This window comes from Tenrec ecaudatus, chromosome X (genome assembly GCF_050624435.1).
Source record: "Tenrec ecaudatus isolate mTenEca1 chromosome X, mTenEca1.hap1, whole genome shotgun sequence".
NCBI lineage: Eukaryota > Metazoa > Chordata > Mammalia > Afrosoricida > Tenrecidae > Tenrec > Tenrec ecaudatus.
Window position 1 is genome coordinate 20,911,443 of NC_134548.1, and position 26,786 is coordinate 20,938,228.

General features: G+C 44.9%; 1 protein-coding gene across 3 annotated transcripts; it reads left to right on the forward strand.

Annotated features, from left to right (window-relative positions):
* The first annotated feature begins 11,140 nt into the window (after nt 1-11,140).
* Nucleotides 11,141-26,786, forward strand: PRDX4 (peroxiredoxin 4). Of its 3 annotated transcripts, XM_075539122.1 has the most exons (8): nt 11,141-11,484; nt 14,921-15,038; nt 16,314-16,430; nt 19,015-19,137; nt 20,289-20,419; nt 23,174-23,208; nt 26,387-26,433; nt 26,672-26,786. In XM_075539122.1, exons 1-8 carry the CDS (start codon nt 11,262-11,264, stop codon nt 26,673-26,675), a joined length of 798 nt encoding a protein of 265 aa, XP_075395237.1. In that variant the 5' UTR covers nt 11,141-11,261; the 3' UTR covers nt 26,676-26,786. The 3 variants fall into 3 exon arrangements, 2 of the variants coding, with proteins under 2 accessions (XP_075395237.1, XP_075395238.1); XR_012781148.1 differs by lacking the exon at nt 26,387-26,433 and having other exon boundaries at nt 20,289-20,496; XM_075539123.1 differs by lacking the exon at nt 26,387-26,433.

Consider the following 26,786-nt stretch of genomic DNA (forward strand, 5'->3'; position numbering starts at 1 on the left):
GTTGCATCTTTTTTTAAAACAATGGAATCCTGTCAATGTCTTCTCATACGTTCTCGTACCAAGAGCGATCGGGAAAAGGTCATTTGGTGGGAGTTACAAAGGCTAAGATGAGAAAAGCCACGTTACATCATTTCCTGCCCTGTGGTTATGCATTGAGCTGTTAACTGCAAAGTCAGCAGGTCAAATCCACCAGTCACTCCTTGGGAGGAAGATGAGGCTTTCTGCAACTGTACATGTGCAACCTCAAAAACCCAAAGGAGTGGTTCTAAACTACCTTAAAGGGCCGCTGTGACTCGATGGGAGTAGGTTTACTTTTCATTTTAACCCCTCATTTCACTTTTTAACCCCCTATCATGGTGTGTGAGTCTGGATAGACTAGAGAAACAAATTCATAAACACACACATGAATATGTGTATAAGAGGTTTATATAAAGGGTAAGTGTACATTAAGAAAACATCCCAGTCCAGATCAAATCCATAAGTCTGATATTAGCCCGTATGTCTGATACCAAGCTATAAAGTCCTCTTCGGACTCACGAAACACATATAATGACACCGAATACAGGAAGATCACAGGCCAATAGGTTGGAAGTCTGGATCCAGTGGCATTGTAAGCCTCTCAGTGCTGACAGGGGTCTCTACATGGCTTCTCCAGCTCCAGGGGCCTGGTTGCATCAGGGTAGGTCCATGTGGCTTCTCCAGATTCCAGGGTGTAGCTCCATGTGTCTTGTCAGTAGAGCATTGTCTTGATTGACAGGCCAGACTCCACCCCTTCACTCGTAATCCTCTCAAACAAACACCAGATTATGTAACTACGACACATGGTCTGTCCTTAAATTCACCCAATAAATGACAACTAGCCATAGACTGTTGTTGTTAGGTGCCATCAAGTCAATTCCAACCCATAATGACCTTATACATAACAGAATGAAACACAGCCTGGTCCTGAACCATCCTCACAATCGTTCTAATGCCGGAGCCCATTGTTGCAGCCACGGTGTCAATCCATCTCATTGGGGACCTTCTTCTTTGTTGCTGTCCCTCTACTTTACCAAGCATGGTGTCCTTCTCCAGAGACTACAAAGTACATGAGATGAAGTCTTGCCACCCTTGCCAGGCAGTTTTGTTTGTCCTTTTGACAGTCCTTGGTATTTCCAATATTCTTTACACCACCATCATTCCACAGCATCGATTCTTGTGTGGTATTCCTTATTCAATGCCCAACTCTCACATGTATATTAGACAATTGAAAATCCCATGACATGGGCCAGGTGCACCTTATTGCTCAAAGTAACATCCTTCCTTTTCACTGTTCTAAAGAGGTTTTATGCAGAAGATTTACCTAATGCAATGTGCCATTTGATCTCTTTTCCCCACCTTTGGATCTCTTGACTTCTGCTTCCAGGGGCATTGAGCATGGATTCAAGCAAGTTAAAATCCTTGACAATGTCAATCCTGTCTCTGTTGATCAAGATGTTACCTATTGATCCAGTTGTGAGGCTTTGGATCCTCTTTACATTAAAGTAAAATCCATACCGAAGGTGACAGTCCTTGAACTTCATCAGAAAATATTTCAAGTCCTCCTCATTTTCATCAAGGAAAGTTGGGTCATCTGCAAATTAAAGGTTGGTAATACGCCTTTCTCCAGTCCTAAAACCACATTCTTCTTCACACAATCTAACTTCTCTGATGATATGTTTGGCATACAGAGTGAATGAATATGGTGAGAGGATAAAATCCTGGCACACACCTTTCCTGATTTTAAGCCATGCAAATTCCCTTGTTCTGTTTCCACAACTGCCTCTTGATCCATGTACAGGTTTCTCATGAGCACAATTGTCTGGAATTTCCATTCTTCTTAAGGTTACCCATAGTTTTTTATGGTCCATATAGTCTAATGCCTTTTCATAGTCAATAAATCCCAAGTAAACATCTTTCTGGTGTTCTCTGTTTCCAGGCAAGATCCATCTGACATCATAAATTACATCATTAAATTATGCCTTTAAAAAGACAGACAGAGAAGAAAATATCAAAGTGGACATCAGAAGAGACTCTGAAACTTCTTCTTAACCATAGAGTATCTGAGGCAAATGAAAGAAATGATTAACTGAACAGAACATTTTAAAGGGCAGCTTGAAAAGACAAAGTTAAATATTACAATGAAATGTACAAAGAGCTTGAGTTAGAAAATCCAAAAGGAAGAGCATGCTCAGCATATCTTACACTGAAAGAACTAAAAATTTAAATCCTTGAGTCGCAACATTGGAGGATATTATATGGACAATATCGAATAATGCAGGAAGGCTTAAAAGAAGATGCAAATATATACAGACTTGGATTTTTAAAAAAAAACAACAGCCATCCCCCCCCCAAAAAATGATGCAAATAATACACATTCACTCTACCAAAAAGAGCTAGTCAACATTCAATCATTTCAGGAGGCGGCATATGAGAAGAGCCAATGGTACTAGACGAAAAAGTCCAAACTGCACTGAAAGCATTAACCAAACACAAGGCTCCAGGTATTGATGGAATACAAATGGAAATGTTTCAACAAGCAGATGAAGCACTGGAACCACTCATTCATTGATGCCAAGAAATTTGGAAGACAGCTACTTGGCCAATTGAAGGAAGAGATCCATATTTGGACCCATGCCCAAGAAAGGTGATCCAAGAGCTTGCTCAAATTATAAAACTATGTCATTGATATCACATGCAAGTAAAATGTTGCTGAAGATCGCCCAATCACAGTTGTAGTAGTACTTAGACAGGAATCTGCAAGAAATCCAGCCATCACCTAAGGGAGGAGTTAATTAACTGTTTGACCAAATATAGGAGGCTGATTTTTAAGTTGATAATTTTGTATGGCACATGAATGATGCTATAAATATCAAAATGGCCCTTGGCAGAAAACGTTCCCCACCTTTGCCCTATAGGCTTGTGTTAGTCTGGGTTGACTAGAGAAACAAAATCATAGACACTCGTATGTGTATAGGAAAGAGCTTTATACACAAGAACAATTGAATATTGAGAAAACATCCCAGCCCAGTCCAGATCAAGCCCATAAGTCCAATATTAGCCCATATGTCTGACACCAATCTATAAAGTCCTCTTCAGACTGACAAAACACATGCAATGACGCCGGATGCAGGAAGATCACAGGTCAGTGGGTGGGAAGTTTTGGAAGATCACAGGTCAGTGGGTGGGAAGTTTTGTGGATCCAGGGGCATTGTAAGCATCTCAGCCCTGGCAGGGGTCTCCACGTGGCTTTTCCAGCTGTAAGGCTGTAACGTAGTTCTATGTGTCTTGTCAGTAGAGCATCTCTCAGGGAGTCAGCATAGAGAGAGAGTGTCTCCAGCCTCCAAGGAGAAAAATCCAGAGTTCCCAGAATCCTCAGGAGAAGGTCATACCCATACAGAGGCCTCATTGGCTATATTCTGATGGACAGGTTAGATTCCACCCCTACACTCTTAACCCTCAAATTGACACCAGATTATGTAACTACCACAAGGCTCATGATGAGTCAGAATCGACTCAATGGAAATGAGTTTGAATTGGGTTTTGTTTTTGCTTTTATTTATCCTAATGCTGAGTTTCTCAGGAGAAAGATGGGGAATTCTATACCTGTAAAGAGTTAGTCTCAGAAATCCATTGGGGTCGTTCTACCCTGTCCCATAACATGTGAGTCAGCATTGAATCCATGGCAATGAGTTTGGTTTTTGTTTTGTTTGGTTTTTTTTTTGGGGGGGGGGGTTTAACTGCCCCATCCCTCACACAGTAAGGACCAGAAGGAAGACAGTGAACACCTTCAAACCAGAAAAGGCAATGGTCTTTCTTTCCAGGTGGGGTGGATGCAGGCTATGAAGGAGCCAGACAAAAGCAATTGACCCTAGAACTACACAAGTGTGAGCTTCATGGGCAAACTTACAGGCTGCCTTTCCCCCCATTTCTGCTGCAGTGAGCTCAAGTATTGGAAATATCCATTTAAAGCTTCATGGGACGTTAATCCTCTCTGTATGAGCAGTTCCTCTGTCAATTTCTTGCTCCCCCTGTGGAGATGATTATCTCACACCAAAATTAGCTCACCGCAAGAGCAATAGGAAGGGAAAAAAATCTGTGCACAAGTGAGCCCTGCAGTTCAAGCCCACATTATTCCAGGATCAACTGTGCTGCCATTTCCACACTGGGGCTAGACCAAAGTGCCCATCCCGTGAGCCAAATTGCATGGAATACTCCTAATATTAGCGTATTCCCTTGGCAAACATTTCCTAAAGTTTTTGCCAACTGTTAGTTAGTAGCGAATGGGCTAAATACTTGGCCAGGATTCTGGCGAAGCCAACCTTGGAAAACACAAGGCTGGGACATTTCAGACGAGAAGATATGAAGGACAGAATGCCGAAGGGGCCCCCATCCATGTATGCACACCACACCAGCCACAGAGGAGGTGCAGTAGAATGTCAACAGCAGCAAACGACCCCAACCACCAAAGCTGAAAAGGCCCCACACCTGGTAATTAAAAATTTTTGTACTACAGCCCATAATTTCAAGATAGAGTGAGGTATATGCATTGGCAGCCACCACCACCACCCCCCACCCTCGATCATTCCACATCATCCACGATGGGAAACACCGTTCCATGCTATAGGTTCTCCTGGGAGCCAGTTTTTTTCCTTTTAGTCCATATACCATTGACTTTGAAGTACTTATGTTACCACCAACTTAACTGGCATGCCTCTGGCGTTTTCACTTAATAATGGCAGGGACAGGTCTATTTTGTCACTGGTGCTTCTCAATGACATAATCTGACACATTAAAAAAGCTGCTTAAAAGGCATTTCTGAAATTAAGGAATTTATCTAGAATGCATATTCAGCAGCTAAATCTTTATGAGTATGACCAAGACACATCATGAAGGGGGAGGTCTCCATCCCAAAATGAAACGTGTCAATGACAGACAATCAGAGGCGCTGTGAGCCAGAATCAACTCCATGGCAGGGAGTGAGAGGGAATGAGAGCCAAGGCTAAGTGACCGCTCACCGGCATAGAGTTGCTTTTTTGAGTGATGGAATGCTCTGGAATTAAATAGTAGAACTTTGTAAAGACACTAAATGGGATATTTTAAAATAGTAAATTATATGTTTTGTGAATTTTATGCCAATAAAATTTCTGAAAAGTTAAAAAGGTCTCCTAGAATAAGACAAACAGAAACTATCTTTCTACACAGGTAGTGGGGGAACAAGGCACTAACCCACCCAAGGGGAGAGTGTTGTTTATATCTCCACAGGAGAGAGGGAGCAGACTTCAACCTGGTGCAACATACCGGCATGAAGCAGGGAACCAATAGAGAGGTCTGAGGGGCCTGCCCCAATCCAAACTCATGGACACCCCCACCTTCTCCCCAGAAGAATTCACTTCAGAGGACAGCACTGAAGCTACAGCTCAGGGAGAGAGGCATGTCTGATCAGAGCACACCAGAGAAAATGAAGGGGGAGGGAGAGAGTGGAACACATCCTGGCCCACCAAGCCCCCTATTCCTGCTCTGAGCAGCCAATGCACAGAGAGGACCATAGGACCGGCCCCACCAGGAGACATGACATCCCTCACTGACTGGAGTCACAGTTCGGGAATTGTGCCTTAGCTGATCCCACAACTCTGGGGCAAAACTCTAAGGGCGTGCAACAGAGCAGCAAGGGGAACAGAGCAATGAAGTTCCCGTGGAAAACCAAAAGTAGACTGTGGGGCCAGGGCATGGCACCCCATCAGACTCCACTAGAAACACTCATAAAGGTCAACAAACAAACCTGAAGCTATTTACTGGCTTTTTTTCTTTTTGTCATTGAGTTTTTGTTGTTGTTTTGTTTTATTTTGTCATGTTGCTTTCTTTTGCTCGATCATGTTTTTTGTGTGCGTATTATTATCTCTGCAGGTCTATCTAGATAAGATATGTGGGATAAACAATCAGGAGGCTAAAACAACAGGACCAATGGTCCTGGGGGGAGGGGGGTCACGGGAAAAGGGGAGGCGGGTGGTGGTGGTGGTGGAGGAAGTGATTGTTAACAAAGCGAGGGACAAAGGAACAAGTGATCTAAAATAGATGGTGAGGAGGGTATAAGATGCCTGGTAGGGCTTGATCAAGGGCAATGTAACTGAGAGGAATTACTGAAACCTGAATGAAGGCTGAACATATGGTGGGACAAGAGGAAAGTAAAAGGAAATAGAGGAAAGAACTAGAAGGCAAAGGGCATTTATAGAGCTCTAAATACAGGCATGTGCATACCGTATATAGTAGAGTATAAGCCGACCCAAATATCAGCAAAGACACCTAATTTCACCACAAAAACTGCATTAAAAATGTGTTTAAAAACTTGGCTTATAAAAGAAAAAAACTTGGCTTATACACGAGTATATACAGTATATAAATATGCTTTTATATAATGATAGGGAAATAGATCTATGCACATCTATTTATAGGTTTAATATTAAGGTAGCAGATGGACATTGGGCCTTGATTCAAGTACACCCTCAACACAAGAACACTTTCTTCTAATAACCTGGCATTCCTTTGTGACATGATCGCTGAAGATAAAATGGGTGCATAAGCAAATGTGGTGAAGAAAGCTGATGATGCATAGCTATCAAAAGATATAGCATCTAGGGTCTTAAAGGCTTGAAGAGAAATAAGCGGCCATCTAGCTGAGAAGAAACAAAGCCCACATGGAAGAAGCACCCCAGCCTGTATGATCATGAGGTGTCTATGGGATCAGGTATCAGGCATGAAAGACGCAGAACAAAAAAATCATATCATTGTGAATGAGGGAGTGTGTGGAGTGGAGACCCAAAGCCAATCTGTAGACAATTGGACATTCCCTTAAAGAAGGGTCACAAGGAAAACATGAGCCAGTCAGGGTGCAGTATAGCACCGATGAAACTTACAACTTTCCTCTAGTTCTTTAATGCTTCCTCCCCCCACTATCATGACTCCAATTCTACCTTACAAATTCGGCTAGACCAGAGAATAAAAAGAGCTGGAAACACAGGGAATCCAGGACAGATAAACCCCTCAGGAACTATATTGAGAGTGGCAATACCAGGACAGTAAGGGGAAGTTGGGGGGAGAAAAGGGAAACTGATCACAATGATCTATATATAACCCTCTCCCAGGCGGACTGGCAGCAGAAAGGTGGGTGAAGGGAGACATTGGTCAGTGTAAGACATGAAAAAAATAATAATAATTTATAAATTATCAAAGATTCATGAGGGTGGGGGGGGAGGGGAAATGAGGAGCTGATTCTGCGGGCTCGGGTGGAAAGAGAATTTTTTGAAAATGATAATGGCGGTAGATATGCAAATATGCTTGACACAATGGATGGATGGATGCATGGATGGATGCATGGATGCATGGATGCATGGATACATGGATGGATTGTGATAAGAGTTGTATGAACCCCCAATAAAATGATTTTTAAAAGAATAAACTATCTTTTTTTACAAGCTACCTTCAGAAGTCAGAAAGGATACTTCCACAATATTCTTTACAAGTGAAGATCACTATAATGGGGGGACAGTCATGAGTCAAGTCCCTAGACCAATATTGCAAGCGCCTCTGCCTTACATAAGGCATGTGTCCCCATCATGGCCGCTAACCCATGGGTAGCTATGTAATATTGATCTGCCACCAACCATCCTTATGTGACAGTTTTCTTTGACCTCCCATGGCCTTTTCAAAGCAATGCTGATGGTCTCCCTCATGTGGATGATAGGTCTCTGTATTTGTTCTGTCCTTGGCCTGAGTAAGCCTTAATAACCGTCCTCTTCATTAAAAAAAAAAAAAAAAAGAATAAGAGACTGATGGGACTTCTAAAATTGTGACCCTTAGTCACTCTTTAGGTCTGGAACTGAACTCACCCCTGTGTGAGAAGAGTTCACGATCACAAGGGCAGCTTTTACCCAAGGACAGATGTCAGCGGGATAGGGAAGGAGGGAGAAAGGACACCAAACATGCAGGGAGGAAGTGGCGTTCGCGATGGTCTACTGGGGGGGTGACAACATAGAAGCTGAGACCAAATGTGTATGAGTTGCTGCAGGTAAAACTGATGATCAGCTTTGAAAACTTTCACCCAATTCACAATTTACATATAAAAGTGAGTCCCTAAGTCTGATCCACAGCATGAGGTTTCACGTTTATCATGTCATTGCAGCTGCACAACATGGGGGAGATCCGATTATCTTCGGTGTATAAATGAAGAAACCGGGGGTCAGAGAGATTAAACCCATGTCTCCAATCCACAAAGTACTAGAGCTCAATTTAATCTAGCAGTGACTGACTTCACAACCCGTGTTCTTCAGGTCCATTGGTGGTGATTTATGACCAGACATGGATATGGGTGAAATCAAAGACACTTTTGCCCACTGCCTGCTACTCTCCCAACCCCCTGTTCAGAGAGGCCTGTGAGATCACCTCCTCTGAGGCTGTCTGAGGACATGAATGGTTTTTAAACTCCCTGAAAGTGTTTCAGAAGGACACCTGCCCCTCTGTGCCCTATGATTTTGTATCCTTAATATGGGCAGCCAACTACATGAATGGTAAGTGACTTGGCATGGGGCGGGTCCCCCACCCCCACCCCCACCCAGGTTCCCCACCCCCACCCCCACCCAGGTTCCCCACCCCCACCCCCAGCTACCCAGCAGTTACCATTATGATGGAACAATGGCTTGCCCTGAAGTCAGCAGTCATCAGGGCATTTCATTGGCTGAAAGGACTCAGGGCAACTGCTACCCGGAAAACCATTTGCCAAGGAGGTTCAGTGGGACTGGGGTTTCACAAGATGTAAGTGGGAGCTGGCTGACCTGGGGGGAGGTTCTCTTTAGTGGGCGGGGGTAAGTTCACCAGGACCCAGTTGTGGTTCCTGTTGCTGACAGAACCACCTCGGCTCAGTTTAGAGCAAAGAGGTATCAGGAATAACAATCTTTCTGATTCTTTTCCTCCCCATTCCTAAGCTCATAGGCCCAGATCGGAGCCCAGAAGCCCCGGCTGTGTGTAGCGGCTTGTCCAGCGATCAACCATGGATCACCGAAGCCGATTTCGGGCCACAGGTTCCAACCGAGGCTTCGGGAGCCAGCCGCGAACCCCACGAGCTCCACTTCCCCTCTACGTGGAGCAGGAGGCCAGGGAAGGAGAAGAATGGGAGCGGGAGCAACCCCGCCAGAGGCCTCCCATCTACGGGCTCCCCGAGAACGAAGAGGTAGCAGACATCGTAATGAGTGAGTACAGAACCAAACATGGTCAAGAGGCAGGAAGGCAGAATACGTGGCAGATAATGGGCAGAACGAGGGAGTCGGGGGTGGGGATGAGTTTGAACAGGACAGGTTTCCTATCTTCCTCAAGGGGTTGTCATGAGAGGCATGGTATAGAAACAACTCAAAGCTGAGAAAGGCTGTTTATGTAAAAAATCAAGTGTTGAACATAGCAAATTCCTACTAAATGCCAAGAGCTTAGGGAAACCAATAATTCGACCGTGTTTCTGGCTCATTCTAGAGGCCTGGTGGTGTAGTAGACTACTAGTTGGGCTGTGAACGGCAGGGTCGGTAGTTCAAAACCCCCAGCGCCTCCTTGGGATAAAGATGGCGCTTTCTACTCCAAGCCTGAGTCTCAGAAACCCACAAGAGCAGTTCTACTCTGGCCCTAAAGGCCAACTCTTCAGATTGCTTCTGTGGGATTCAACAATCTCGCAAGGGTTCATGGGAAGAAACATTGGGGGGGGGGGTTGGGGGTGAAAACACCCTGCTGATCGCTCTTGAGACAGGCGTCGATCCCTAGGCTACCTGCTTGTTCGGTAGGCCCCTGCCAGCTGCTAGCGAATGCTCTGGAACTTCCCCCTTTCCAGGTCAAGACCTTTCTCCTCCAAGTTTTCCCAAAAGGGGCTGCGACTGTCAAACCAAAAAACCCACCGGTCATGGAGTCAATGCTGACTCCTAGTGACATCCCCACCCCCGAGACTGCGGCTGTTTGTGGGAGTAAGGCTTTCTCCCACGGAGAACCCTTGCCTTCAAACTGCCACTCTTAAGGATTGCAGTCCACCGCGTAACCACTACACCATATTGCCTAGATGAGGATTATGGCGCTATTCTCACACAGCTCTATACTCACTGCCATCGAGTCGATTCTGACTCATAATGGCACTATCGGACACAGTAGAACTGCCCCTGTGCGTTTCCGAGACTGTCACTCTATCAGAGTAGAAAGCCTCATCTTTCTCCCCTGGAGCGGCTGGTGGGTTCCGAGCCGCTGACCTGGTATCACCCACTAGATCAGCTACGTCGTTGGCAGAGCTCCTTGGTAAGAGAAAGCGGTCGGCTACAGGGGCAAAGTGCAAGCTGTTCAGTGGTTCAACGGGGCCTTTCGTCTTGGGGGGAGGCTCGGCTCCTGAGACTCAGTGGAGGAGTGGGCCCCCGGAAGGATGAGAGGGTCTAAAGCAAAGCGCCCAAGGCTGGGTGCGGGAGGCCACGCCTAAGGGCGGAAAGCCAGTCACTGGCGTCCTAAGCGGATCACGGCAAGATCTTGTGGAAACGTGGGCCAATCGGAAGGGGTCATGGGGTCTAAAAAAGAGCCGAGGATGGGCAGCCAGCCATCGGTGACATCACACGGTGGCCGCCTTCAAGTTAGGCAAAGCGACGTGCAGCGAGGCAGGCATCCTTTGAAGGGCTGGGCCAGCCCCAAGGACACAGTAAACAGCAGGAGGGCGGAGGCGCGGACAGCGCCCACGTGGCGGGGCAGGGGGGAAGGGAGAGGGCAGGAGTGACCCCACCCCAAACGCATCCTTTGCCAACAGAAGGCAACATACACGCCGGTTCAAAGGCAGAAAGACCATTTGTTTGACATTTGAGGGAAAATGGTGTGCAGGCGGCGAGGTTTAGTAGACGAGATGAACCTGAGAAGTTGTCGGCGCCTAAAACCTTGAAGAGTACCGCTGGCCGCCCGGAAGCCGCTTTTAAGTTGAGCGACACTAGGCGCCCTGGACTGCGCAGGCGCGGGCAGAAGGGCAGGCGAGGGCGGGGCGGGAAGAAGGGAGCGGGAAGGAGGAGTCACCGCCCACATGGCGGGGCGGGGAGGGGCGTGGCGGGGGCGGAGCAAGTCTCGCGAGGCCGCGCCCCAGCGCGCGAGGACGTGGTGCGCGCTGTTGTTTCTGGCTGGAGGCGGGAGAAGTCTGGCGACAAGGGACGCGTCTGCACTAGTGTGGTGGTCGTGGAGGCGTCGCCGTCGCTATGTTGCCTGTCGCTATGTCCACGGCCCGGAGCCCAAGGCTCCTCCTGCTGCCTCTGCTGTTGCTGCTCCTGCCCACCGGCGCTTTGCAGGGCTTGGAGGCGGAGGAGAGATCCCGGACCCGCGAAGGAGCGTGCCACTTCTACGCAGGCGGCCAAGTGTACCCCGGAGAGCCCTCCAGGGTCTCGGTCGCCGAACACTCGCTGCACGCCAGCAAAGCCCAGAGTAGGTGGTGCTTCCCCAAAGGGGGTAGAGTGGGGACGGTCGGAGACACTTATGCGCTCACCTCGCTGCTCCCCGGGGGCCTGGGCTCGGGCAGCACCCGCTGAGCTGCCACTGGGCCGCGAGCCGGTCTGATTCTCGGGCGGGGGCGAGGCAATGGAGGGGAGGTCGCTAAAGGCAAAGAAAGGAGTACTTTCTCACCGAACAGATTTTTGGAGGTTGTGGTTACCCCCCCAAAGCCACAAATGGAAGAGAAAGGGTGTTCCTAGCCCGGAGCTTGCAGGCAGCCGGGATGTTGTGCAAACTGAAAGACTTCCTCCAACATCGCAAGTTCCTGCCGCGCGCTTCCCGCGGCTTCCAAGTAGGATCCCAGAGTTTGTCTGTCTTCCTCAGACCCGAGATTCTGGGCGGGGAGTAGGTTGAGTAAATAAGTCCCGGGAAGTTTAAGAGAAAGTACCTAAATGGAATGTTCAGGATGGCAAACTCATTTAAAAGTCATCTTCTACGTTCCCCTTATCCTCCTGGTTTCTCTCAATCACAAGGATCGACATATAACCCCCTCCCAGGGAGAACAACAGAAAAGTGAGTAAAGGGTGACAGCGGATGATGTAAGATATGACAAAATAATAATCTATAACTTATCGAGGGTTCATGAGGGAGAGAAGAGGCGGGAAGGGGAAATGAGCCAATATAAAGGGCGCAAGTAGAAAGAAAATGCTTTGAAACTGATGATGGCAACATATGTACAAATGTGTTTAACACAGTGGATGAATGTATGGATTGTGATAAGAGATGTAAGAGCCCCCAATAGTATTTAACTAAAAATATTTAAGCTATCTTCCAGCACCTGCACATGGATTGAATATTTGTGTTTCTTGGAAATGAAGAGCCTATGACAGTGTACTTTAGAGGGAAACGGGAAAAAAGGAGGTTGGAAGTATCACTTCTGGGTTGATGATAAACCGCATGGCAAATGTGTGCCCTGCCAATTTTGCCCTTTGACTATTTGCTTTTTTTTTTTGGTCAAGTGTACACAGCGAAATGCCACTTTCAGGGAAGGACACGTCAGACTGAGATACTTGGAAAGTTGTGGCACACGGCAGCCAAATAGAGGTGGATGGTGACTGTATAGGGAAAAAGGCTAGTCGGCTGGCGTTTCAGTAACCTACTTTGCTGGCAGATCATTTGACATTCTGTAGGTGTGTTTGGCTTCTGTGATTCTGTTCTAGCCCATCCGGGTCAGTATTGAGTGGGAAAAGTAGTTTCACAAATTCTGAATCCCACTAGTGACGTAGTGGTTACTCCTTGGACTACTAACGTCAAGATCAGCAGTCTGAAACCAGCTGCTCTGTGGGAGAAAGATGAGGCTTTCTCCTCCCATAAAGTTACAAAAACTTGAGTTTTGAAGAATGATGCCACCATGAAAATTCACTTGCATGCTTTAATTGGATATGTTTTCATTACTCCTGGGATGATTTGTCAGAGTAAAATTGCTGGGTCTTGGCTTAATTCCTATTTACCATATATACTCGTGTATAAGCCAAGTGTTTTTGGCACATTTTTTATTCAGTTTTTGTGGTGAAATTAAGTGCCTCTGCTGATTTTGGGGTCGGTTTATACTCGACTATGTACGGTCACTTAAATAAACTACCAAACAGTGTTCTAAAAAAAAAAGTTACAGAAATGCACAGTGGAAGTTCTACCCTGTCCTATAGAGTTGCTCTGAGTTGTGAGTTTGGGTGTTTGTCTCTTTTTATTGTTCACTGGGGTGTTAATATGATTTAGGATAAAAACTCCAAATTCTCTGCCATCGAGTCAGTGCTGACTTAACTGTGACCCTGCAGGACAGGGGAGAACTTCCCCTGTTGATTTTCTGAGACCTTAACTCTTTATGGAAATAGAAAACCTTGTCTTTCTACCCAGGAGTGCCTGGTGCTTTCAAACTGCTGACCTAGCAATTAGCAGCCCAACATGTAACCACTACGCCACTAGACCTCATTGACTTAGTGTAGAGTCGGAATAATAAATGAGAAAGCGGTTTGTTTGTCTCCTTAAACATATGTCGTCCTTTCCTTTAACTTCTTTGGGGTTTTCGTTTATAGATAACCCATCTTGCACTTTTAATAATAGCGTTTCAAGTTGGTTTTGCTGGCCTGGATAGATATTTTGAACTATGTCAGCCAGTTAAGTCTTTGCTTGCATTACAAGATTTCCTCATAGGAAACAGATCCATAGAAGCAATTCTGACTTACAGCACCCTGAGGAAACATAGTAAAGCTGGCCCCTGGGATTGCGAAGGCTGTCACCGTTAGGAAAGCCAACTGCCACAGCAGTTTGCCCACGGAGCAGCTGCTGGGTTCGAACGACCGACCTTGCAGTAGCAGTGAGCCCTTAACCACTGTGCCACCAGGGTTCCTTCTGTAAAGATTTCAGTCCAGGACGCCCTGTGGAGCAGTTCTTCTCTGCCCTATAAGGTCACTATGAATTGGTATTCAACTAAACAGCAATGGGCTTGCTGTTGGTTACCCTTCTGCGATCTAATTCTCCCTTCTGGCCTTTCCCTAATTGAATTACTTGTGAGAGTTCGACTACTGATGCCAGATCAGTAATCCTGTGTTGTATATTAACTGCACAGAGAAAGTCATCTTCCGTTTGTCTCTGTTTACTGAACGGCCACAAATGCTGGCTTAGATAGAGATACTCTAAGCCTCACTTGCTAGAAACCTTAGTCAAACTCGGGAGCAAATTTGACCACCGTGTCTCTAAGGAAAATTCAAGTGCTATCTGGCTTTGTTAACAGATCATCGAGGTCTGTTGTTTCCCAACTACAGTACGCCCTTACAAGAAAATGGGGTATGAACTGTTACGTTTTGAACAGGTTGTGTAAAACCTGTTTGCGTGGAGGGGGTCTCGTCTTGCAAGGCCTTCTAGGAAAGCAGTCCTGTGGCCTGGAGTTTTATCTGGTCTGACTTTCAGTCAGTTGAGTGTAGTCTGGTGAGCATCATGTCCTCAGTGGATACATGAGAAGCGTCAGCCACACAGCCCACCAGCATTAGCAGTACTTGCTTGTGCCTTGTCTCTAGTAGAATCACAGATACTTTGGGGACAAGTATGGTGGCTGCAGGTGTCCTGAAGCATCACTTACATTCATTATTGTTGTAGGTAGTCTAGCAGATCCCTGCTAACTCTTGCAGTTTTACAGTGTTAGTAAGAGAGCAAACATAATAACTACATCACCAGTTGGGCTTTTTAAACTTACTTTGAATAATGTTCTTGGTTTCCAATGTAATTCTGTGCCTTGTTCAATAATATTATTCTGCAAAGGCGCCAGCAGGCTTTTCCAGACTGCCCCGTGGGTCCAAGGTTGAATAGCCCTGATGTTTATCAGTTTCCTTAAGATGTTCTGCCACCCCACCACCACTCTCTTTTCCTTTCTTAGTTTCCAAGCCAGCACCTTATTGGGAAGGAACCGCTGTGATAAATGGAGAATTCAAGGAGCTCAAGTTGTCTGATTATCGTGGAAAATACCTGGTCTTTTTCTTCTACCCACTTGATTTGTAAGTGATAAGTGTAAATAACAGTGAACTTTCCGGCATTATCAGGCATTATTCTAGAAGACAAAAATAGTTAGAAATGTTTTTATTCTCAACTCTCGGCTCTTTAAAAGGCAAACAAATGAGAAATGTATTCAAAAGGCAACGTCTCTTTCAGAATCATATTGACCCCAGTACTTAAAGCCACATGTATATGATTTCATAATGCAATCATTAAAGAAAAGAAGGTAGCAGAATGTTAAGAAAGGGTGAGGAATTAGAGAGTTATTTCCTCATCTTCAAAATACAGGGAACTCCAAATAGCTCATAGAGTTGGTACAGAAATGTTAAAGATAAAATAATACAAGAATATAAAGTTTATGTAGGTCCTTTAAAAGCCATTAAGTAGATTCTGACTCATAGTGACCTTATAGGACAATAGAACTGTCCTTTTGGAGTTCCAAGACTTTAAATCCTTACAGGGGCAGACAGCCTCATCTTTTTTCCTTGGAGCAACTTGTGGCTTTGAAAAGCTGACCTTGCAGTTAGCAGCTCAGTAACCCACTATACCAAAAGCTGTATAAAACTAACTACCAGGGAGTCAGTGCCAACTCATCATGATCCTACAGAACAGGGTAGAACTACCACTGTGGGTGTTTGAGACTACCTCATTACAGGAGTAAAAAGCCTCATCTTCCACAGAGCAGCTGGTGTTTTCAAACTGCTGACCTTGCAGTTAGCAGCCTAATGCATAACCACTAGGCCACCAGGGCCCCTTAAAAGCTATTTTTAAAAAATCAACCCCCCTGCCACCAAGTCAATTCTGACTCTTTGCAGAATTGAACTGCCCCGGTGGGTTTTTGAGACTCTAAACTCTTTATGGGAATAGAAAACCTCATCATTCTCCAAGGAAAAGCTATAAAACACTGTAAATAAAATTCAGGAGATGGTATATCCACAGGAACCGGCTTATTCAGCCCTATAGGGTCACTATGAGTTGGAATAAGCTCATCAACACTGAGTTTGGTTTGAGGGTTTGCTTGTTTTTTAATAATATTAAATAAAAGCAAGTAACGTGGGGCAAGAGGTACATACCAGCAGAAGGGAGAAGTGAACATTGGTGACAACTGATCCATTGTAAGAAGATCCTATTGAGAAGGTTCATATATAAAGTTCTTTAAATACGCATTTTTATATACTACTGATATTGTAAAAACAAACCCATTTGCAATTTGAGGTAAATGTGTATTTTGAGAAAATGGAATTAATTTTATCTTCTTTTGTTTATTTACCTTTCAGCACATTTGTGTGTCCAACTGAAATTATCGCTTTTGGCGATAGAATTGAGGAGTTCCGATCTATAAATACTGAAGTGGTAGCCTGCTCTGTCGATTCGCAGTTTACTCATTTGGCCTGGTCAGTATCTTATATTTGTAGGTGAACAAAACAGATTCATTCTTAAATCATACACATACACACACTCACATGCTTTTTGTAGTTTGGGTGAAAGTTTACAAAGCAAATGAATTTTCTATTCAACACTGCATCCACATTTTGTTTTGTGACATTAATTTCAATCCCCATAGTGTAAGCTCATCCATCCCACGTTTTGCTTGGGTTCCAGTTTCCATTGGCCTGTTTTCCCCCTTCTTGCCTTCTTGCCCCTGCATTTCTTCTGAGGTTGGGCTTTGTACAAATGCTACCCTGTTGCTGTCCTAAGGTTGATTGGACAGATTGCATTGAACAAGGTAGGAGTTATAGTTATTAGGAATTACTGTTATTTTTTCTGACTGTTGGGAAATCGATTTGTCTGAGCTACTAGTTGAATGAAGTTGTGGTTAAAAAAAATGAAAGCTTAAGGATTTTATTTCAAAACTGGCAAGGTTGGGGATTAAATGCCAGAACTGAGATTGTGTCGTGGCGTTTGTATTGTGACTCATTGGGCAATCGCTTAGTCTGAAGAGGAAAGCTTTGTGCCATTTCTCTGATCTAATCTGATAAGTTGTATTCAAGTATGAACAGTTACATTCAAGGAGCAATCTTTTTTTAAATGCATTCGTTTCAAATCATCGTAAATTAAAATGGCCAAAGATGCCACTTTCCCCCTCTGATTTGCCACGATTTAGGAGATTAGAAAGAAAGAAGGAAAGGAGACCCAGCAGCGTTGACGTAGGCATGAGAAGTGCCCCCCATCCACCCACGTGGAGCAGTGCTTCTGAAGAACCGCATGGCAAAACGCGAAATGTGCATGTTGGTGTTCAGGAAGGCTTTCTTAACACAGCAAAGATAACTCAGAATTATCCTAGTGGTAAATTTTAAGGTTCAGTCTATCAAAGTTAAAAATTTATTCCATGGAACCAGTTATATTTATGTACTAACGTTTGTGAGAAACAGTTACTCTTTGAACTGTGTAATAGCTGCAGGCAAGTATTCAAGAGAAAACAGCCTTTGTAAACAATATGTCAGTGGTGTGGGGTTTTTACGGTCATCCATATAGTCTTCTGCAAACTGGGTGTTCCAAAATGCCCTTTGATGCCTTTGGATACTTATCATTGGGTTTCCGCTTGTGAGCCCCGGGGACAGCCAAGGCTAAGACACTTCCCATGCTATTGTGTATGTGCCTGCTGGAGGCTTGCCTGCCTCACAACTTTATATACTCGCTGTTAAATACACTCACTCTAAGTCTGTGATCAGAGATGAGCCCCTTTGGGGATAAAAAAAAAGTTATCAATTTAAAACACAAATCCTCCGCTTAAAATTCTTTTTACACAAGGGAGCAGTTCCAAAGAGTTCATGGAAAACTAATTAAAAGACACTAGAAACTTTCCATGACCTCTTTGGAGCCAACCCCCATTGCATGGCTAATACATTTTAAGTGCCCTATATATTTCAGTATAAGTCAACCAGAATATCAGCCGAGACACCTAATGTTACCACAAAAACTGCATTAAAAATGTGCTGAAAAACTTGGCTTATACATGAGTATATACGGTAGCTGGGGCACTGTAGTTTAAGTATTTTTTAAATGCTATTCTATGTTAAATCTCTTGATTTCAAGATTCTCAATTTTCAGACAAACCATCCCTATTTATTACATTTTAGTAAATGTAATAAATATATATGGTATGTTCTAAGTTCCTTTAGAGTGTGTCTTTAGTGTGCATAAACTTAATGAAATTTTAAATTGTTTTTATTTTTTATTAAAAGAAATTGTCCTTTTTAAAAGGAAAATCATAAAATGAATGTTAAAATATAAATTTATTCCTTCATAGAAAATATGAAATTTACAGGTGTAATTTACTATATCATTTCTCTAGTAATTCAAAATCTTCCCCCAGTTGAAATAATATTGCCACTGAAGTAAAAGTTCCACCACCCCAGACCATTTGGACTTGCTTTCCCAAGGAAGGTTTAGGTGTTTGGGGTACTTTCTCAGCCGGAGAGGATGGATTGCAAGCAGAGATGCTGACTTGGAGTGCAGAACTGGGACTGCAGATATCTGTGGCAGCTCTGCAGTATTTTCTAGCTGGTTTCAAATTTCAGGATGCTTCCATCTAGAAAGCAATGAGTCTGCAGTGATAACTAACTTCCTTCACCCATGGCTTCTGGTGGACTTGGCAGTTCTTTGGTTCTCAAAATCCTTAGATATCATTCGCCTCCACTCAGCTCATCTCCCAAGGATGCCTTGCTGTGCCTATGGTGGGGGTAGCCCTTATTCTATCAATCCCTGGAATCAAGCAAACAAAGAGCTAAAAGATAGCTCCAGAAATCCTTATCAAAGTGAAAAAAGGGCGGGTGTTCTCAAATGGTCATCAGTAGAGATGAGTTAAATATGGTTTGTATGTTAAAAAGAGGATGTACTAAAATGTAAATATGTATGCAGTGTTTATACTGTCATATCATTAAGTAGGGAAAGAAAAGAGAATGTCTATTAGCCCGATGCTGCGTACTGATGCCTTTCCCTTTGCCCTGAGAAGTAAATGGGGTTTTTTTGTTACAGGATTAACACCCCTCGAAGACAAGGAGGACTTGGGCCAATAAAGATTCCACTTCTGTCCGATTTGACCCATCAAATCTCAAAGGACTATGGGGTCTATTTGGAAGACGCAGGCCACACCCTTAGGTACCTTTCAGTGGTTTTTACATTAGGACAAAATCACAAATATTTTTAATCCGGAAATGAATCTTGCTTCAGATTTAGAAGAGTTTAGGTTTAATTAAGAGATACTTTGTTTGTTCTGTTTGTAAACAGACTGAGCTGGAAGATTTTTTATAGGTCTTTTACCTAGCCTGTCGTTTTGGAGGTAAAAGAAATAGATTCATAGAACTTAGCCAGTGAAATACAAGCAGGGCGCAGGCTTGAACGCAGGGCTCCGATTCCTCGTTCTTGGCCTTTTCCTCTTTTCCGCCCTGACTCCGGTAGGGGTTTCTAAATGCAGATATCTTGGAATTCAGTGAGCCAGAGTCTTTGGAGTAGGAACAACGGACAGAAATATTGTGCCCGGTGGCTCTCATTAAGTCACTTGAGCTAATAAGTGCTGATAGAGAAATGAATGCTGTGTTCCTAGAGAGAGGGATTATTGTAGCCCACAGCAGTTGTCACCTTGTTACAGTTTGCAGTGCCAATAGGTTCCCTTTTTTAATGTGGTTTGGTTTTTTGTTTGCTAGTTTTTTCGTGAAGGTGTCGATATGTTAACATCCTGTTGGTTCGCTACAGCAGCTTTATTGCAGTGGGCTTCGCATACCATGCATTCCATCCCGCTGTGCAGCCCTCACCACCATCACGTGTCCACCATTTCCATCACCCCAAAGATCCGCAACAGCCAGGGTTGGGAGCGATGGGTCGCTCATTCCCCCATCGGAAGTTTTATCATTTTCTTACAGTGTGATGAAACCCCGTGCCCAGTATACGTAAGGATGCAGTTATAAATACTATAGCACGTCTGAGACACGAGGTTTTCAGAACACCTTTGTGCTGTTAGGTGCCTTCAAGTGGGTTCTCACTCACGGTGACCCTGTGCACCCAAGAACAAAACACTGCCCAGGCCTGCGCCATCCTCACAACTGTCCTTCCATGGGAGCCCACGGTTGCAGCCATGGTGTCAGCCATCCCCTTCAGGGCCTTCTTCTCTTTCCTGCCCCTCCACTTCACCAATGCCCTTCTCCCGGGGCTGGTCTCTGCTGACCACATGTCTAAAGTACGCGAGATGACGTCCTAATGCATGTCAATTAACTGAGAAGAGTGGCCTTCCCTCTGCTGTTCCTGTTTCACAGAGGTCTCTTCATTATTGACGACAAGGGGACCCTCAGACAGATCACTCTGAATGACCTCCCAGTGGGCAGATCAGTGGATGAGACACTTCGTTTGGTTCAAGCATTCCAGTACACCGACAAACATGGAGAAGGTACCCCCCTTCGAACGAATCAAACTAGTACTTAGAGGACTTTCACACAAGCTCCGGGCTAGCCCACATGTGCACAGGTACACATAAGAGACGAGAGCTCATGGCACAGGGAATCCAGGAGCAGGAATGGGAATAGCGATACCAGAAGGGTAGAGGGAAGGTGGGGAGAGGAGGGGAGGAAGGGGAAACCGATTGCAATCACTGACACATAACCACACACACACACACACACCACCCTCCAGGGGGACGAACAACCGAACCCATGAGGGAAGAGACAGCAGTTGGTGTAAGATATGAAAATAATAATAACATAATTTATCAAGGGTCACGAGGGTGGCAGCAGGGAGAGCAGTTGATACCAAGGACTCAATAGAAAGTATAATGATGGCAACATATGTACAAATGTGCTTGATACAATTGATGTATGGAGTGTCATAACAGCCCCCAATAAAATGAGCTTTCAATTAAAAAAGGCCTTACAAAGCATCCTTAATATATTCGACTTATGACTGAGGTACAACGGCATCCGTTACTGGCATAGTACTTCTGAAGAAACTTCAAGAAACACTCCTTTTCAAACGTTCACTTTCCACCACTTTCACGAAATACCTACATTCGTACCTGTTTCCGCAAAGTGAATACCATCTGCAGAGTATTTTTGCTTTTCTAACAAAGAGGGGACAGTGCAATGAGCGCTGTTAAGCGGCAGAGCCAAATCCCTCCCCGGGACTACACGCGACAGCAAGCTGCTGGAGCCAGCACTGCAGCTGAGCGTGCGCTTTATTGGTGCTCTTTTAGGTTTTCTGTGCTTTTAGGTATGATTCAGCGGGTTCTTGGGGTGGGGGTGGGGTGGTTCTAGGAATGCTCAAAAAGGTTTCCCATATAAATTCTTCATCTGACCCCATGTCGGCTTACAAAAAGGTTTCCTTAGGAACACTGGATTTTGACGAAGTGAAACATCTGCTCATCTGGCAAGTACATAGTGTAGGTTTTCTTTGCATGGTTAATTGTTTGATCTGGCCTTCAGAGTAACTCGCTCCTCGGGGTTGGTTACTCAGTCTGACGCTGATCATTGGCCCGTTTCTCCTTTCACTGCACCCCAGCACCGACTCACAGAAACCACTCAGCTTATTTAACATGCCGCAAGCTCCTTTCAAAGTGTAACTCAGTACCTGGGCCCCAGCCCTGGCCTAAAGGAAGGACTCATCCTGGTCTCCACATCACTGGTAAATCTTTTGCTAAACTGTGAGCCGTGGCATCAGTCCAGAGTGCAGCAGAGGGCTCACTGGAAGTCTCTGTAAACTTAAGAGACCTTGTTGTCTTGTCTAAATCTATTATTATTAAATACTTTTATTGGGGGCTTTTACATCTCTTATCACAATCCATACATTCATCCAGTGTGTGAAGCACATTTGCACATATGCCGCCATCATCATTTTCTTCCCACTTGAGCCCCTGATATCAGCTCCCCATTTCTTCCCCCTCCCTCGCCCGCCTGCCCTCCCTTACAAACCCTTGATAAGTTGTTGATTATTTTTTCCATCTTTCATCATCCTCCGTTGCCCCTCACCCACTTTTCTATTATTCGTACCCCTGGGGGGGCTTCTAGGTTGAGCTTTGTGATTGATTTCCCCTCCCCCCTCCTTTAATCCTCCTGGTATCTCTACTCTCCTTGTTGGCCCTGAGGGGTTTATCTATCCTGAATTCCCTGTGTTATTGGATCTTATCTGTGGCAGTGTGCATGCTCTGGTCTGATTCACTTTGTAAGGTAGAACTGAGGTCATGATAGTGGGCGGGGGGGGGGGGGGGGGGGAAGCAGCAAAGAGCTAGAGCAAAGTTGTGTGTTTCATCGATGCTACACTACACCCTGACTGGCTCATCTCTTCTCGGTGACCCCCATTAACAAGTTCCCAAACTTTCCAGCCTTTTGAGAGGAGCACTCAATTTGGGTTAAGACCGTACAGGCAACTGCATTTAAGATTCATTGCTGACAACCTGCACGACGAAAATTGCCTAGTGCGAGCAGGCAGGCCCATAGACATCAGGGGGTTGGTGGTGTGGAGATGTTCTTTTTGGTTTGTTTGTTTAAATCATTTTATTGGGGGCTCTTAGAACTCTTGACCACAATCCATACATCCATCCATTGTGTCAAGCACATTTATACATTTGTTGCCATCATCATTTTCAAAACATTTGCTTTCTACTTCAGCCCTTGGTATCAGCTCATCCTCCACCTCCCCGCCCACCCCCACAAACCTTTTATAATTTATAAATTATTATTTTGTCATGCTTTCCACTGTCTGACGTCTCCTTTCACCCACTTCTCTGTTGTCCGTTCCCCAGGGAGGGGGGTTATATGTAGATCCTTGTGATCGGTTCCCCTTTCTACCCCACCTTCCCTCCACCCAGTGTCATCACTCTCAGCCCTGGTCCAGAGGTGTTCATCTGCCCTGGATTCCCTGTGTTCCCAGTTCCTATCTGTACCCGTGTACATCCTTTGGTCTAGCTGGATTTGTAAGGTAGAATTGGGATCATGATCGTGGGGGAGGGGGGGAGAGGAAGCATTTAGGAACCAGAGGAACGCTGCTATACTGCATGCTGACTGGCTGGTCTCCTCCCTGCGGCCCTTCTGTGAGGGGATGTTCTTAACATCGGCTCTTTCCTATTGTGTGTGGAAGAACAAAAGTTAGTAGTTCCTAAGGAGAACTGACCTCTTTGATTTTAAAGTCTCTCTCTTATTTGTGTTCCTTTCAGTGTGCCCTGCTGGTTGGAAGCCTGGGAGTGAAACAGTAAGTCGGATTTTCTTTTTCTCTGGAGAGAGGGAGAGGGACGTGCAGGGACTGCCATCCTTAGACTAGCCTTTCCTTGTAATGGTTTTATAAAGGAAGCAAGCCATGGTGGACAGACATCATAGCAGACAGGCACTTTGAGCTGAAACAGGAACGAGTATGAGACAGGGCTAACTGTTGTGCTTCTTAAAGCCAAGGATCTGGAGAAAATAGTAGTAATAAAAACAAAAAGACAAGGCACGAGACCTGGAAGAATAAATTCAGGAGTCTTGTAGGGCATCTATGAATTTCTTCCTACAGTGTGAGCAAAGAAACGTGTTGCAAGTAGAGAGAAGGTGTGTGTGTGTGTGTGTGTGTGTGTGTGTGTGTGTGTGTGTGTGTGTGTGTGTGTGTGTGTTTTGGAAGCACCTGAGAGAATCTTGCTAAAGTGAATGACCCTCTCTTTGTTGTTTCTCTCGCTTGAAGGGCGAGAAGTTTATAATGAAATGAGTATTCTTTGGTTTAAGGAAGCTATATAATTCCTAGAAAATCCCAGAAGCTGACCCTAGCCAAAATACAATTTGGAAACTCATTTTGAACCTTTTTAAAAATAGCAAGCTTATCTTCTACCTATGAAGAGTTTTACACCAACTGTAGTTCGGCATCACAATAATCACTAGCGTGGAGGGAAGAAATCATTGTCTTAGGATGTAGGGTCCCAAACTTATTTGGCCCCTTTGCAAGAAAAAAAATATTTATACAGATATATAAAAATATATGTATACTTTATATATATATATAACGCAGTGCCACCCCCAGCAGTGAAGATCTTTTGTTCTATAGCCCAAAATCCAGGAAAAATTGTAAGTATCTGCTGTGGCCGACCCCCCTGGATTGTTCCAGCACCCCCCAGGAGGTGGTATTGCCCACTTTGGGAAACACCTGTCTTAGGAGAGTAGAAATATATAGAATCCTGAGGCTTCCTAAGCAACCCCCCAAAAAGTATCAGTAGCCATAGCCTGTCAGAAGTAGAACTTGACTCCAGCATCTCAGATTAGGTAAAGTCACACTTGACTGATTGGTGGTTTCGCAGAACTGGTTTCCCTTTGAAGGTCCAGGTTAAAATGTTTGGATACATATTTCCTCCTCGGCACATAGATCTGATGGACTTCAAGGGCCATTTGCAGTTTTATGTCTGAACAGTACTTTGAGCACCTACATACTGTGCCTTATAAATTAGTCAGTAGGTTGGTTTGCATGTATTGATTGTGAGGATTATAAATAGAACTGCACATCAGAAGCTGCTGGCATCACCTTGAGAAGCCTTAAAAGGCAGTTCCAGATAGTTCTTCCAAGAAGGGGCGCTTCCCTGCGGAGCTGTAGCAGAACCACGTGTGACTGCAGCATTGCATCCCTCTGAATCTGGGCCCTGAGAAATCAGGTGCACCCCTCAGATGTACCAGCGCTCACCAGGAAGGGCATTGTGCGGACGGGGATTTTACATTTCAGAAAGCAATGGTGACTGTTCACAGGGTTGAGTGTTGAGAGGCCACAGACACCTTTGAGAACCTCATGATGATCAGGGAGTCTCCCTGCAGAAGAATGCCCGTGTGTGGTCACCTACAATGTGTGTTCATTCTAGCCAGACAGTGTTTACAATGATCCTCTGCTCTCAGACGTAGGGTCTAATCTTTCTTTTGTGGTAAAGGCTCTTATAAATGGCTTGTTGAGTCGATGGGGTGGTACCTGGGTGGGGATAAAGTGGCCGGGAAAGACATCAGCGATGGGATTGGAGCTAAAGCTGTAGTGCAGAGGGAACTGGTCATGCAGAGCCATAGAGCCCTGCAGAAAGAAGAGCCAGACCAAGCACCTGAGACGTGCACCAGGCTCTGGGAGTCCAAAGGGTGGGTCAGCGGGCAGGAGGGAAATCTAATGCCAGTAGTTTGTGGTATGGAGACACAGTGTAGTGATAGAGTGATACGGAAACCCAGGGTGACCAGGTTACCACAGGGATTGCCAAGAGCTAGTTGGAAAGGGTTTGCGCTTGGAGCAGGGGCAGGGTGAGGTCAACACGACAAAGTATAGACAGCTAGTTTAAGCAATGGAGGTGTGAAGGGGAGAAGACAAGTAACCAGAGACAGGCGAAAGGGATGGCAGCTCAAAAGCGATGTGGTGCTGCTTTGAAGACAGGTGAACTAGGCATCTTCATCTCCCTTGGTTCTCTCCTGGCTACTGAGGAGGTCTTGTGACTGGTTGCCCTGGACTCCATTTTTCTCCTCTCCGATGCACGCCTCTAGTCTCGGGCTCTCTAGTACTCAGGACAAAGCCCAGATCCTCAGGGCACAGCCCTCAAGACTTGCCCTTCTGTTTCCACAGTCTCCTTTTCCCTCATGCGTGCTAGGCCCCCACCAGGTCATGTGACTCTCCATTCCCCAAATGAGCCCCGATTTTTCATATCATTGTGGCTTGGTTCGGGTCTCCCTACAGTGTCTTACTTACCCTTCTCTCAAGACCAACCTCAATGTCACCTCCTCTCTGAAGCCTCCTACCACCAGATGCCTATGTGTGGTACACCTTGATACCCTTGTGCATGGCCTCCCGAACAGTTGTGCACATGCACACCTTCCCTACGTGCTTGCTGAGAACGTCAAAGGCAGCCAGGTTTCCCTGGCTGTCCAGTGGACCATTGGCACACAGTAGTTATTCAGTAAATATTTGGGACTGAATTTAAATGCTATTTTAAAGTGGCAAAAACAATACTCCTTGACACGACACCCATAAAAATAGTTTGGCCTAATTTTGTTGCCGATGACAATCTCGGAGGAAGGTGCATATAGAACTGTTTTAAGCTGGTTCTAACAGGATAGATAGGTAGGCAGAGAGACACTCTTTACCAATAACTAGCCGGTGACCGTGTAAATGGGAGGTCAAATCTCATTTGCAACCAAGAGGTCAAGTAGGTCTTAGAGGTTGTGATGCTTAGACCGAGTTTGTGTTCACTTTGGTAGTTACTGAACACGGCGCTTGAGTGTTGTAGTTTGTTGTTACCGACTTGGTCGTTTGAGGTGAAAAGGTTGTGTTCCTTTGATTAGACCAGGAGTGAAAGCAGAGCCGCCTGCTCAGGTTTGGAGTCAGCAGATGATCTTAAAGTACATTAACATCTGTAGCCATGCTCTCTCGATGTGCTTGAATTACTTAGATCAAACCTGAAGATGCCATGAAAGCCTGGTGGCCAAGAGAAGATTTGTAAGTAAGGTTTGGGGCGCTTGAGTACAGATGTTAATCTATCAGCAAATAATAGTTTGCCTCGTGGAACATCTGAGACTGTTGGCAGGACAAATCCAGTTTATCTTAACAATATGTAATATCATTTGGTACACATGCAGAAGAATGGCTTTATCTTCCTTAGTCAAGAGTTGGGCAACCAGTATCTACTAATGAACTTTGGGCTTTAAAATAAATAATTTGCTTCTTTTTCAAACAGATAATCCCAGATCCAGCTGGCAAACTGAAGTATTTCGACAAACTCAATTGAAAAATACTTCCTCAGGGAACAGTGTTTGAACGTTACCAATAAAGTTCAGTGTTCTGTTACCACA

What these genes read in the sequence shown, in the direction of transcription:
- PRDX4 (XM_075539122.1), top strand. Translation starts at nt 11,262, where the DNA reads ATGTTGCCTGTCGCTATGTCCACGGCCCGGAGCCCAAGGCTCCTCCTG. An exon ending in GACGCAGGCCACACCCTTAG is followed by an intron (nt 19,138 to 20,288) that starts GTACCTTTCAGT and finishes CCTGTTTCACAG; the next exon opens with AGGTCTCTTCATTATTGACG. An exon ending in GGAAGCCTGGGAGTGAAACA is followed by an intron (nt 23,209 to 26,386) that starts GTAAGTCGGATT and finishes TGAATTACTTAG; the next exon opens with ATCAAACCTGAAGATGCCAT.